Source organism: Prosopis cineraria, unplaced genomic scaffold (assembly GCF_029017545.1).
Source record: "Prosopis cineraria cultivar Desert tree isolate PC_DT_omini unplaced genomic scaffold, ASM2901754v1 PC3, whole genome shotgun sequence".
Lineage (NCBI taxonomy): Eukaryota > Viridiplantae > Streptophyta > Magnoliopsida > Fabales > Fabaceae > Prosopis > Prosopis cineraria.
In genome coordinates, this window is record NW_026555334.1 from 48309834 (window position 1) to 48322849 (window position 13016).

General features: G+C 35.3%; 3 protein-coding genes across 3 annotated transcripts; 1 reads left to right on the top strand and 2 right to left on the bottom strand.

Moving 5' to 3' along the window:
- Positions 1 to 1191: 1191 nt before the first annotated feature.
- Positions 1192 to 2462, bottom strand: LOC129305676 (uncharacterized). Its single transcript, XM_054945641.1, has 4 exons — positions 2429 to 2462; positions 1984 to 2202; positions 1560 to 1625; positions 1192 to 1432 (listed from the first exon to the last, which is right to left on the bottom strand). Exons 1-4 carry the CDS (start codon positions 2460 to 2462, stop codon positions 1257 to 1259), a joined length of 495 nt encoding a protein of 164 aa, XP_054801616.1. The 3' UTR covers positions 1192 to 1256.
- Positions 2463 to 3287: 825 nt separating this feature from the next.
- Positions 3288 to 4241, top strand: LOC129305843 (uncharacterized). The gene has a single exon (XM_054945989.1). It carries the CDS (start codon positions 3386 to 3388, stop codon positions 3950 to 3952), a length of 567 nt encoding a protein of 188 aa, XP_054801964.1. The 5' UTR covers positions 3288 to 3385; the 3' UTR covers positions 3953 to 4241.
- Positions 4242 to 4549: 308 nt separating this feature from the next.
- Positions 4550 to 12790, bottom strand: LOC129305842 (chromatin assembly factor 1 subunit FAS1). The gene is made up of 12 exons (XM_054945988.1): positions 12085 to 12790; positions 11545 to 11644; positions 9929 to 10076; positions 9718 to 9841; positions 9019 to 9374; positions 8568 to 8888; positions 7159 to 7240; positions 6954 to 7082; positions 6351 to 6761; positions 5854 to 5991; positions 4854 to 4899; positions 4550 to 4766 (listed from the first exon to the last, which is right to left on the bottom strand). The coding sequence occupies exons 1-12, from the start codon at positions 12565 to 12567 to the stop codon at positions 4666 to 4668; spliced, it is 2439 nt and encodes an 812-aa protein (XP_054801963.1). The 5' UTR covers positions 12568 to 12790; the 3' UTR covers positions 4550 to 4665.
- Positions 12791 to 13016: the final 226 nt, after the last annotated feature.

The following is a 13016-nucleotide window of genomic DNA, read 5'->3' on the forward strand; positions in this document are numbered from 1 at the left end:
CACGTAGCCTTGAAATAACAGATGTTGTGCCTGCGAAGCTGTGGCCTGTGTTAGATACAGATAAATTAAGGATGTGTTGGGAACGTTGACATTGACGGGACATTGTAGAAAGTGATTTACTTTTTGTCATTAACAGCCTAGACAGCCATAAGGTGAACATGTTCCAATCACAACGTGAGCGTATACCAGAGACTTGCTGGTAGAAATTGAGATGTTAAATGTCAATATACTTTGTGAGAGGGCAATTAATGTGTTCATTGGATAGTTAGCATTGCAGCTACATATTGGCTTATATCATTATGAGTATCAAATGATTCTATAAGATTGTTTTTTTGATACATTAATGTGATAAATTGACTTTGAGTATCATAATTTTTTTTTGAAGAATTCAATTTTTTAATTTTATTTACAATTTTAAATTAATTTATTAATTAAATTTAACTATTGGGTGAATACAAAGATCAAACAATCAATTAAGAAAAACCAAGAAAAAACAACCAACAAAACAAATAAATACTCTAATATCGAATAACCACCTCACATGATGTTGTAATTAGAAGTGTTTAAACTTATATTTATCTCAGTTTGCCAGATTTCGTCTTAATCATATAGGAGATGGGTCTTTCTTTGCTCAAAAAAAGTGGGACAAGGCAAGGAAGGATTTAGCACGGGACATGAAATTATCTTCAAAGCGTCCCTTCTCATCTCGAATAATATATATATATATATATATATTAAAAATATATTAATTATTATTTCAACATTTGGAATCCCTATTCAAACTAAAAATTCTTAATACTAATAATTTTAATGACACAAAACAAAAAATATAAGGTAAATTTTTTTTTTACAAGGTCACTTGTAATTACTGTTATGATGTTTTATATTTCATATATATATATATATATATTTAACTTTAAATTATACATTTATAATTGTAATTGATATAACTCAATAATCAACTTTAAATTATTGTAACTTATGTAATGGTATTGTTTTGATTTTAAATTTAACAAATTATGTAATTTAATATTTTAATAAATAATGCTATCCAGATCTTTCTCCTACATTACTTGCTTTGTTGGGGTGTCCTAATCTTGTTAATGTTTTAAAACTCAAACCAACAAAAAATATCAATAAGTCATAAGTCTTATAGTTAAACTAGTCAAACATATAGCATAATAATTAAATAAAAATAATATATATATATATATATAAACAAGAAATAAAATACAACAATTCAACGTCGCCCCAAGTCATTCATGCAACAAAAACACTACAATATGCTGAGATAAAATTGCAGCATATTCACAATTCATGGTTCTTTGCTCCTGAACACTATTCTTCATATCCTTCATATCTTCAACCCTAGTGTTTGTGGAATCAATAGCATCCATCAGAGAAATACACTTGGCCTCATTGCGAGTCTTCACTGTGTAAAAATGCAAAAAGCGATCATGTTCAAATATTTTGCGATAATGAAATTATGCTGTTTAATCCAAAGCAATTCAAATTAAAATCCATCAATATATAGATGTAAAGCGTGAGTAAAGATGTACCTCCCAGTGTTTTGCCCAAATCATCCTCTACCTCCCTTAACTTAAATTGAGCCTGTTCTAATTTAGCTGGAAAGACACAGAATAAAACAAAACCTACAATCAGCGTTGTAAATGATAATTCTAAAGCATGGATTACTAGACAAAAGATTGAATCAGGGAAGACATGTGAAGGCTCAGGGCCCTAACTTATTATAACTATAACCCAAAATCCACGGGAGATACAGAGAAAGGAGGGATTCCCAAATAGAAACAGGGCATATTTTCTTTTTCGCCTCCTCGTTGCACAAAACCAGACAAGTGCTTATATGAAGAAAAGCCCCAGAAGCAAGGTCCCATTTGAATAAGGAAAGGAGTAGGACTACGGATGGAGATTAGGTTAATTTGGGGAGAGAGATAAATAAATGAGACTATAAGAAAATCCCACCGGGCAACTCTTGTAGGAAAGAAGATGAAGAATGAAAAAGAAAGTCGACGCTGAGAATGAAGAAGACGCCGTCGTCCGACTCCGTTCTTCGCGCGAGACACAGAATTGAGAGACACGAGACAAAGTGAGATAAGTAAGAGTGGGAAGCAAGACGATCAACCGCCTCAGAAAATGAAGGGTTTAAAATTTTTAAAATGCTAATTTTACCCCTTATTTGACCTGTTTTGACCCACAAACTTGAGGTTAAAAATTGCCCGGTCCAAGGCAAGCCAACTTGACACGAGGTAAATGTTTGAACTAGCTCATTTTTTTTAATGGATGATAGTCAATCTGAGTTTTAAAACTTGTTTGTTACAATTCCATTCTAATTTTTAACAAGACATGATAACTTTTGAAATATAATAAGGTAAAAGTTTATTCTCAATCATTTTTTGAGATGAATTACAGGATAGAGGTGTCTCAATTATTTTCCATCCCATGAAAATTTCTAATTATAACACCTATTAATGGTAAAAGTAGATTTCTTGAAAGTGTAGTTAGTATGTGTAAAGAAATTTTTATATAGATTAGATGGATCACATCATCAATAATATATCCAATAAAATCATTCATGTTCAATCAAATAAATGTGGAGTATTTTTTCCTTCTATATTAAATTTTAATTATATTTTAATCCCTTGATCCTACAAAATCATTTTGAAATTCTTTTGGTCCTTTTGGAGGAATAAGATGCAATAGAGGTCCTTAGTTGTGATTTTTCTTTTTCTTTTTTGGTTTCTTGCGTGATTGTTCATATAAAATAATTTTATTATAATAATATTTAATTGAAATATACCTTTAGTTATATTGTAAAGTATACTAAAAATTATTCTTTAATAATATAAAAATTTATTTAATTATTCTTTGACATGAATTATTTCTAAAAATAAATATATCCAATAAAACAGTCCACTCAAAAAATTTGTTTACTTTTTAACAATGTCAAAAATTAGAAAAACACGACATTATAAAATTATTTTTTGACCAGTTTAATTAAATTGAAAAAAAATAAATTTGAAAGGGGGGCAAAACCAACGAACATCGCCAAATTGCGGGATAAAGGAATATCAATTAAAACTCTTAAATTGATTTAAAGATATGGAAACAACGGATATGTGACTTTTATAGAACTAGCCGTTACAAACTTGCAATAGTTCTAAAGTACTCCCTAACGGTTATATTCCACTCCACCCAGCTTGAGTCCCAGCTAACGAATATATGAGTACATGACCGTTCGGCCTCGGAACTCTGGCTTTATATAATGAATGAGGAAGCAAGCGCTGGAGGCCATTAAACACATAGATCCATCCACAAGAACACAAACTACTATAAACTAGCGAAATCTTCCTCACACTCGTCGGAAATGGGTATTCCTGCGAACGGTCAGTCAGCAGCAAGCTCATTCACTCGGCATTGCCACACCTACAAGGTCTTCCTTTTCTGCAACTATATACTATTGGGTGCGGCATCCAGTTGCATCTTTCTCACCCTCTCGCTTCGCCTCATACCCTCTGTCTGTGGCTTCTTCCTGATTCTTCTCCACGTCTTGACCATAGCAGGAGCTGTCTCAGGATGTGCTGCAGCTTCCGCTGGGGCTAGCCGCTGGTACTCTGCTCATATGGTAGCCACCGTGCTAACAGCCATATTTCAGGGTTCCGTTTCTGTTCTCATCTTTACAAGAACTGGGGATTTTCTTGGTCAGTTGAAATCCTATGTAAGAGAAGAGGATGGTTCTGTCATAATCAAATTGGCCGGTGGGCTAAGTATTTTGATATTTTGCCTGGAGTGGGTCGTTTTGACGCTCGCTTTTTTCCTAAAGTATTACGCCCACCTTAATGGTGATTCTGGGGTCAATACCATGGCTATGAGAAGTGCCAAGGTGCAGCAGGAGGAGGATTTGAAGGATTGGCCGTGGCCTTTCCAGGTCTAACAATTTGCCCCTCCTCACAACTCCATTCATTAATTCGTTGGTCTTAACCGTGTATCTAGCATTTACATTTCACTCTCGAGTTCGTGACAAATCAATGCGCAATTACTATTTTCTTTAAAAAAATGTTTAATTACTTTTCTATTATCATCTATGTATGGCTTGCATTTATTGTATTTTTTCGGCCAGATTTCAAAAAGGTATTCGGTTGAGATATGTAATTTTTCAAGAGAATTTATTACTGCTACCAATTCTATGACTACTATAATAATCATCATCATCAATTCATTAATGTTGTTGGCGGCTAACACGGTGCATCTTTATTCAAATGCCAATTTAAAACTACAGAAAACGCCTCGACAGATGAACGGAAACATGCACAAGACGGCGAATTTGAAGGCATCTGATTTGAATTAAGAACACCTCTTATAACGGCTTACTAAATTTACCCAAGAACATTTTATTCCAAACTTCTAATAAGCGATAGACACTATTCCTTTTTTTTTTTTTTGGTCAGAAGCGAGACACTAGCTGAGTTTGAATAACGAGTCGCCGATTAGCATAACATCTCTTGCTAATTGAGAAATGGCATCAGGGGGCTTACTCAAAAGAACCTGAACTATGATATCGTTTTTATGAAGTTTCTGCGAAGTCCAACCTGAACTTACAAAAAGGTTTTAAGAAAAAAAAAATAGTTAAGTATTATTCACAAAGGACTAGAGTGAAGTTTCACCGGGGCTCACGCTTTCGCCAGTAGGAGGCAAACACCTTTTCGAAAAAAAGGTAGTGATACTCCTGGCTCCCCTGCTGCTCTTTCCTGCCAATTTATCAAAGATAATTTCAGATGGGCAAACCGGGTTGAGGCACCTAGATATGATAAAAAAAAATATTAATTGCTGCATACCAGGGCAGAATGCCAAGCCAAGCTTAATCAAAATTTCTTTCTTTACCTGCATGATAATTCAGCTATAAATTTAGCAAACTTACAAATCAAGAGTCAACCAGAGGGTGTACGTTTTTCATTCAAAGGGAGCGAGCAATCATTTTGGCACGGGATTCACTTGTTAACATTCAGATCTTTCCGTTCAAAAATCAAAGTTTCACGTTTTTCATTCAAGTGGCTTAAAAAACGGCACCCAACAGAATGCAATGAGGTCCATGAAATCTGTTCATCCAGTGCAAGGCTAAAAATTGCCCTTATTTTAAGGTGAACGAATTATATTCCTCTAAGAAAAATCACATCAAGAGAAGCATATCCCCATACAAAAGAAAATGATCTACAAGAGGTAACAGACCAATTTAAAAAATGTTAAATCTTCTACCCAACTTCCTAGCACACCTATTTCTCCCAACTACAAGCATTTCCATATTTTTATATCATGTACAATTTTGTAACAGATTTAAGCATTATCTAGGACTTCCTGCCGAAATCCTAGCCTGCCGAGCAACATAGATCGCATCACAGAACACAGCCACCCAAAATTTATATTCTAAACTACGCTTTTTCCTATGCTGCTACACAGATATTCTAAAAGAGCCAATATCAACTCAATTTTTTAATAATATAAGAAGATATAGCACATTCAAAGAATAAGTGGTCAAGCATTTCTGGGTGACCTTGAACAAAATTGCAAATATCACGCAAAAGATTCAATCACTTTAACCACTCGTTTAAAAGCACTTTCAACAAAAATTGCTTTCATTTAACTTCAAAAAGCTTTTTCATGGTCACTAAAATGTTTAGGCAGTACCACTCATGCGCAGAATTAGACACCTATGCAATTTTGGCTAGTTTTCAGTAATTATTTTCCTAAGTATATTTATGACCTGCCATTTTCTCATTATAAAACTAATCAAGGGTTGCTTAAAATCAATTAGGTTGAGTTATATCACTAATCACAAACCTGCAGACGGTTATCAACATAATTTGATACTTCACGCACTTTACTTCTCAGAAAAGACTTCGAGACAGCAGGGAACTTGTGTTGCAAAGACTCTAACACCTTATTTATGTCCTCAGAACAAGTCTGAATAGCAGTAACCTGGAAGCATGGAGAGAAAATAAGGCAAAATAACTATATGCTTGAGAAATTTGCATCCTACACCCCAAAATCAGCTGAAGTCTGGTGGTCTTTCCAGCTAAACCCATCACAAGCATCTCAACGGAAATTGTGAACAATCTATCCTTTCAAAATCACAGTAACTTTCAAATCACCCAATTAAAATCTCTATCATTTTTAGTAACTTATAATTTCAACTGCATGCCACTGTATCTAGCCACTTAGACATTATACCAGATGAAATGCACGACTAACAATTATAGGCAGATTTGACTCTGGTGTCTAGCATAATTATGCGATATAGTTTTTTTATGATAAAAGAGCTGAAATGGATAGCTTACAAAGACAGGTAGGTCTGACTCTGAAATTTCCTCCATGAAATAGTTTGCAGCAGCACTTTTACCATTAGAGAGGCAGATTTCTTGGTCCTCATCTTGCATTTTATCCATGCATATTTCTATGCATGAGCTACCAGGGATTAAGCGCATGCTCAAGGCTTGCAAGCTCACAAACTCTGGCTTAGGGTTAGCACTAAGATTGTGACTCAATAACATAAAGTCCTTATCACGCATCAAATTTGTTATTATCAAGGGCTGATTTTTTCTAAGAGCATGCTCTGTCAAATTGTTCAGATATTTCTGCTGATGAAGAACCGTACAGAACTCAATTTCTATATCTTTACATCCGGTTGAGCTTCCAGTGCCCTCAATGTCAATTTCATAATCTGCTTCTAATCTATCCGCTTGTGCACCCTGCATTCAGATAATAGGAGACTGGTGAGTAGTGTCACTAATTGACAAATTCCAATTGCTAGCAAGTGTTCCAAAGGAGAAGTGATGATATATAAGAAAATGGGATTCCAGCACACATTTTTCTACTTTCAGTAATCATATGTAAACATCCAAATGCAACTTCATTTAAGGGGACAAAAACCAAAGACTTACCTCATCTTCAGAGAGATATCCATCAGGTACAAAAAATCCATCTTCACTTTCATCATCAGATTTTGAACCTTCCTCTAAACTGTTTTCTTCATCTTTGTCACAATCTGAAAGACTTTCACCAGGATCCTCCTAGACAATTGAGAATGTTGGTACTAGATGGCATCCATCATATTTTATTCAAATTGAAAATGAAAATTCAACGTACCTCTTCCCATTCCTCATCACTGCTGATATCGTAATCCAGGCTTGGGTCCTTTCTGAAAGGATGGCGTGGCCCAACAACATGACTAGAAACAAATAGGCGATCTCAAGAATAAGACAACACAGTCCATGATGAACAGCAATTCTACTAGATGAGGCATCAAAATCCGCCTTAAAGTAAAATTTAAATTTTCATGAGCACGTAAGAGTCTAAGAGCTAATTGTAACTACTGCTTGCTTAGTAGGCTTACTTCTTTAACAAATGAATTTATTATGAAAGGCACCAAGGTCTGAGGATTGGGTAACGATGAAGACCCAAGTAGCATGTTATGCTTGGTCCCACATGCAGAGTAGTATGAGATACTCCATAAGATGTTTGAATACCCATCAATTGGTATTAGAACTAATGGTTGACAGTTTCAAAAGGGCATATCGATAGAGGGAAAAGAGGCAGAGACTAAGAAATTAGTAATATCATTCACAAGATAGGGATTATAGACACCAACAAAAATTGATCCAGCTGGTAAAGATTTGGCCAATACTTCACAAGATCATGAGATCAAATCCCACTGCCGATGTGAGGACTTTGTTAATAGGTGATTTTTAAGTACCTTTATAAATGCTCTTTGAGCCTAGAGGCATGAATTGACCCTAATGAGCTATCCGGACTTAACTCACCTGAACTTTCTCTTCAGCAGGGAAAAAAAAAAGGAAAAAGATAGGGAATGCAGATCTGCCGGCCCTATTTATAAAGAATATAACTAAATTCCCAACCTATCCTTTTACCCCTAATTATCCTTACTATTCCTAATTCCCATGTATCACCTACCTACAAAAGATTTGGTTCTGAGAGACAAGAAAGCCAATTGAAGTGTCATAAAGTATAATCACTAGGATGTTAGCTCTCCAAGGGGGGCAATTGAAGGAGACTAAGTAATATCCAAAGTCCTGCATAAAGTAGGATGGGATGCTCTGTAAAGTATTTAAATGAAATGATTCTCCCATCTCAACAACTACCTTTAGGAGAGGAATCACCATCCCAATGAAGTACTCATCATGTAATAAGCAATAAAGTGAGTCAAAAGCAATGCGTACATCACTTAATTTAATAAATTATATCAAGTAATTAAACAAAGGCAAAAAAAAAAAGTAATTGAATACATAACATTATGAAAGACTTGCAACTTATGATGAAGTTGAACATGAAACGTATAGTTTAATTGAAAGTATAATTAGCCTATACAAAACAAGTTCTAACCCATGAAGTTATCAAGTACATATACATTAGAATCATTAAAAATTAGAAAAAGATGCATATGAAGAACAGTAAAACTTGAGACCTTGATTTCTAGGAAAGAATTTAGGACCAAGTGAGCTGTACTGAAATCCAACCCCAATCATTAGGGAACTAACCTTTTCTTGGGCCACATACCATAAAAGGCAGGTTTATGGCTATTATCAAACTGTAGCAACTGTTTTCCATGACAGCACCTCTTGATTTCCAGCAGAGAATCATCCGGATTCATCATGCATGTTAAGATGTCAGAATTATTTCCTCTCAATCCATCTACTTGCTTCTCCACGCCTAGCTCATCATAAGGAGCTATTACTCTAGTAGTCATCAGCTTAAGCTCCTTAAAAAGTTCAATCTTAGGCTTCTGACGTAAGCCCCAGCAAAATTTTCTGTTTGAACAAATTGACTGACCTAAACTGTGCCATGAAGAAAAATGCAACCTGCATAGTTGGGCATCTTTTCTTGAGATCCAAAAATAGATTTGGGGCCCCGAAAAAACCCCTTGCAATGATCCTAATAGTTACTTCTCAAAAGAATAATTTAAAAAAGAAAGGAAAAAAAAAAACTTACTTACGAAGATCCTCAATACTAATCTCACTACTTGATGCAAGACTATGATCCATTGATTGTGTAATGGACCCAGACAAACTTTCACCGTCTCTATTTGATGATTTAGACATGTTTGCTTTAGCTGAGAACAAGTCACTCTTGCATGAGGGGCTGGTTTTGCTTCTTTTAAGAAAGCGCTCCATTATAGAGGCTTGCTTTTGTAATGAACGCTTCTTTTTCAATTCAGCTTCTTCTTTCTGTTGACGCCGTTGATCCTTGTCACCATCCTCTATCTGCTTTCTGTGCTGTTTCCTCTTTTCAAATCCATCATTTTCACATCTTTCATCTTTTCTTGCCTCTCTTTGTGGAACATTTTCCTGCAATAATTGAGCAGTTGGTGGAAAAGACAGTCTTCAACAGTCAAAAGATAAATTAATATTCATTAGATAGATTAACAAGTTAGAAGATTATAATGATAATAAACTATGGAAGGCTGTATCCAATATAAATGAAACCGAGAATCACATTGTTCTATCACCAGGTCAATCCCCCTTCCCAGTTAAACTTCCTGCAGAAACCTTTTGTTTTTCTTCTGTCAATATCTCCATCACCTCGGCCAATAGAAACCTTTTAACATGAAGATTTATATAGAATGCCTATGTAGGTCAGGAACTGTACCGATAAACACCAGATAAGAGGATACAAACAGCAAATACTTACACCAGGCAACATTTCCCTTTGCATTCCATGGACAGTGTCTTTGTTCTCGTTTTCAATCCCTCTTCTATTTCTTTCCAACTGTTTAAGTAGCAATTTCTCTTCTCTCCTTGCTTCCCTTTTAGCCCTAAAATTATAATGTAAATAATTAAATAAAAGGTACTATATATCTTAAGGAGCAGTCGTATATGTCCAGAGTATTCTGATTATGTACATGTCAACACTGTTCTTCTGCTGTAAGCCATCCACTAACAAGCGGATATCTGGTTCAGTTAAGGCTTTATCAAGCTTCTCTGACGCCTTTATTAAGCTCTGTTTGGATATCTGTTCACCCTCTGGCTTCATCAGCATAGTTATCATTTCTGAAAAAGAGGCAGGAGCATTATAAAATAGATAGCATATGAGAAAGCATGCCTTCCACTAAACTAACCAGAAATTAATTTTTCAAAGCAGCACCTGACATCGTACTAAAATATAGCAATTTCTAAAACTATCCACTCTACAGTCTCATGGAGATAAAACTAGAAAGAGAAAATGGTAAGGAAGGCAAAGATTTGTATTTAATACAGCCATTGAGAATTAATAAAAATAAAATTTAATATATGCAAAATTAAAATTAATTAGATTTATTAAAACTGAAAAACAGAGATACATAACAATAAAAAGAGCAGAGAAATACAACAATCATATAAGAGATATGACTTCCCTAATATAATGAACGTATATATTCCATTGATAATAACAAGTCACTCATTAGGATTGCTCTTTGAATTTTAGTTGGATAGAATTTATCCATAGTCTCTTCTATTTGGAATTTTTTTTGCAATCTACTTTTCAATTTAAATAGCCAAATAATATGCAATGAAGTCATCGTTCATATCATTAGGCTAAGTTTCTACATGCATAGAGTGTATGGTTTAAAAAAAACAGAGGAATTTCATGGAGTAAAATGAAAAGATAAGTGTCAATAGCATATAGTTAATTATTCTTCAAGTACAGAGATAAGAAACTACTTTAAGAAGTCTTAATTATTATCATTTATTTGTTTCATAAAAATGTAATTCTAAGATCAAGGTAACTAGATGCATCTTTAAAGCATGCATTTAAGACTTGGGGGTGTTTGGTGACAAACATGAAATAGCATTCCTTTTCATTGCTCAGAAAAACAAAATATGTAATTTATTATACCCTTCTTATGTATTACAACTAAAACATCAAAGGAAACAGGGAAAAAAAGTTTGAGGGGCAAAGATAAAAATTTTAGGGGGGATAGGGACAATTATTTTTATAAAAGATATTACTTGCTTGCGTGCTACATATAAGGAGGGGAAATAGAGGGAACGACTACCCCTGAAAGCTATCACCTGGAACTGTCCCTGCAGCTTCAGTACTCAAAAGAACATTCAATATAAAAACACGTCTATATGTCACAAAATTTACAGTCCACAAGGATCTTGGACTTGGCAAGAAAATAGTAAACTATCTGTTTACAACTATGTCCTTGCAGACGGCAGAGTTTCATAAAAGCATTATGCTGTTCTCATAAGAGTTGCCAAACTAAAAGCTTGATGATATGCTATCCTAGATGTTCATGTAGGCACTAGGCAGTGCTTCCACGGGGGGAAAACTAGTAACTACTACATAGAACTAGGAAGATATATATCATCTCCATCTGACAATTTCCACACATAATCACCACAGCAACACCAAAAGTTAACAGCAAGCCATGAGTTGTAGTAGGCTTCTTTCAATGAGAGTAATAGACAATTAATTCAATTTAGAATATAGTGGATAACCAAAGCTAACCACAAGAGCATGGAAATGCAGTACCAGAAACGGCCATAATTCTCTCATGGATCTTTCTGCGGCAGGTTCTCCGAACAGTGAACTGTTTTCGAACAGAAACTGGTATCAATTTCACATCTCGAGTCTGCATGTTTATTAAATTAGTCAATGTGCCAGCACAGATTATTAAGGTAGACAAGAATCGGGCAAAAATACAAAAGCATATACCGACATCTATAAGTCGACATTAAGATGTGTGACTGAATAGTGTTTAGGTGAAAGAAGTTAATGACAAGGAACCGCTAACTAGATCCAAGAAGAAAAAATGCATTGAACAACAAAATGAGTACTAACAATTTGCACTGATAAATATTAACTATAGCCATGAAGATAACCACGCAAAAATTAAAAGAATTGAAAATCAAAAGGACACAGAACACAGTCTAGCGTTTACAATTGAGACTATCGAATCTGATTTTGCTGAAGCACATACGAAAAAATTAAAAGGTTAAAATAAGATACCCAAAAAGGTTAAAGATTACATAAATTATTAACAGAGATATGCAAAAGCCGGTAAAAAAATACCTCCCAACACCAAAAACATGACTCAGAATCGTCCTCCAGTACATCAGCATCAGCATTGGGCACACCATACATCAGCCTCTGGCCCACGAAAAGCACACTACTTTTCACCGACGCATATGTCACCGGATCGAACGCAAGCCCGTTCTCTGCCCTATTTAACTTGCCGTAAATTTGGTCAACAAGCCTCGACAAGGGAAGCTCGCTCTCTTCCATTAAAACAGCGATTACCGCATTCCTCGAAGCACACTCGCTCAGTTCGACGTCCACTTTTTGATCCTTGACCTCCTTGTAGTATTCCAAAAGTCCGTCAAGTTCCTTCTGAAGGGCTTTGATGTGGGCTTCTTTCTCTTTGGCGCTCAGATTTACCAGCGATAAGGCGAGCCTTTTCCTCTTCCGGATATTTCTAGGGCGAGCATGACAGTTCGGTTGTCGGTCCTCATTACTAACTCCAACATCAGCGTCAACAATGGCTGCACCTGCCATTCTCAAGCTCCTTCAGCACCCCGCACCAGACGAAAGGGAAAGAAAGCCCGCTGTTAATCAGATTCCGACAAAAACAGAAATGACAGCCAAGTCATCGGAGATCTGTGATAGACATGAGCGGAGATGGATGCCCTCGCCTTGAGATTCAAAGTTCAAGCCCTAATCCCCTGAAATTAAAATGACCCCTGCTTCACCTTTCTGTGGCCAATGTCAGGAAGACACAAAGGCTTTCGTATAATATGAAATGGGTGAGAGAGGGGAGTCATTTTTCGCGCCAACGATTTTGGGTAATGTTAAAGCGCGCAATTTTCCCCCCAACCTGGTCTTGTTTGCAATTGCTTTAGCATATTAAATGATAAAAAGTAGAAAAACTGATAAATCCTTTCAAATTATATAAATACAATTCAATCTTTTAAAATATTATAATTTTATTAAAATTTTAAAAAATT

Bases quoted from the DNA above. Each gene is read 5' to 3' on its own strand.
- LOC129305842 (XM_054945988.1), bottom strand. From the start codon at position 12,567: ATGGCAGGTGCAGCCATTGTTGACGCTGATGTTGGAGTTAGTAATGAG. The intron at 9,842-9,928 runs GTACATAATCAG...TTATAATTTTAG, and splicing joins CAGAAGAACAGTGTTGACAT to GGCTAAAAGGGAAGCAAGGA. The intron at 6,762-6,953 runs GTAAGTCTTTGG...ATCTGAATGCAG, and splicing joins GATATCTCTCTGAAGATGAG to GGTGCACAAGCGGATAGATT.
- LOC129305676 (XM_054945641.1), bottom strand. From the start codon at position 2,462: ATGGGATGGAAAATAATTGAGACACCTCTATCCT. The intron at 1,626-1,983 runs GTGGGATTTTCT...GTGTCTTTCCAG, and splicing joins TTTCCTACAAGAGTTGCCCG to CTAAATTAGAACAGGCTCAA. The intron at 1,433-1,559 runs GTACATCTTTAC...ATTTTTACACAG, and splicing joins TTTGGGCAAAACACTGGGAG to TGAAGACTCGCAATGAGGCC.
- LOC129305843 (XM_054945989.1), top strand. From the start codon at position 3,386: ATGGGTATTCCTGCGAACGGTCAGTCAGCAGCAAGCTCATTCACTCGG.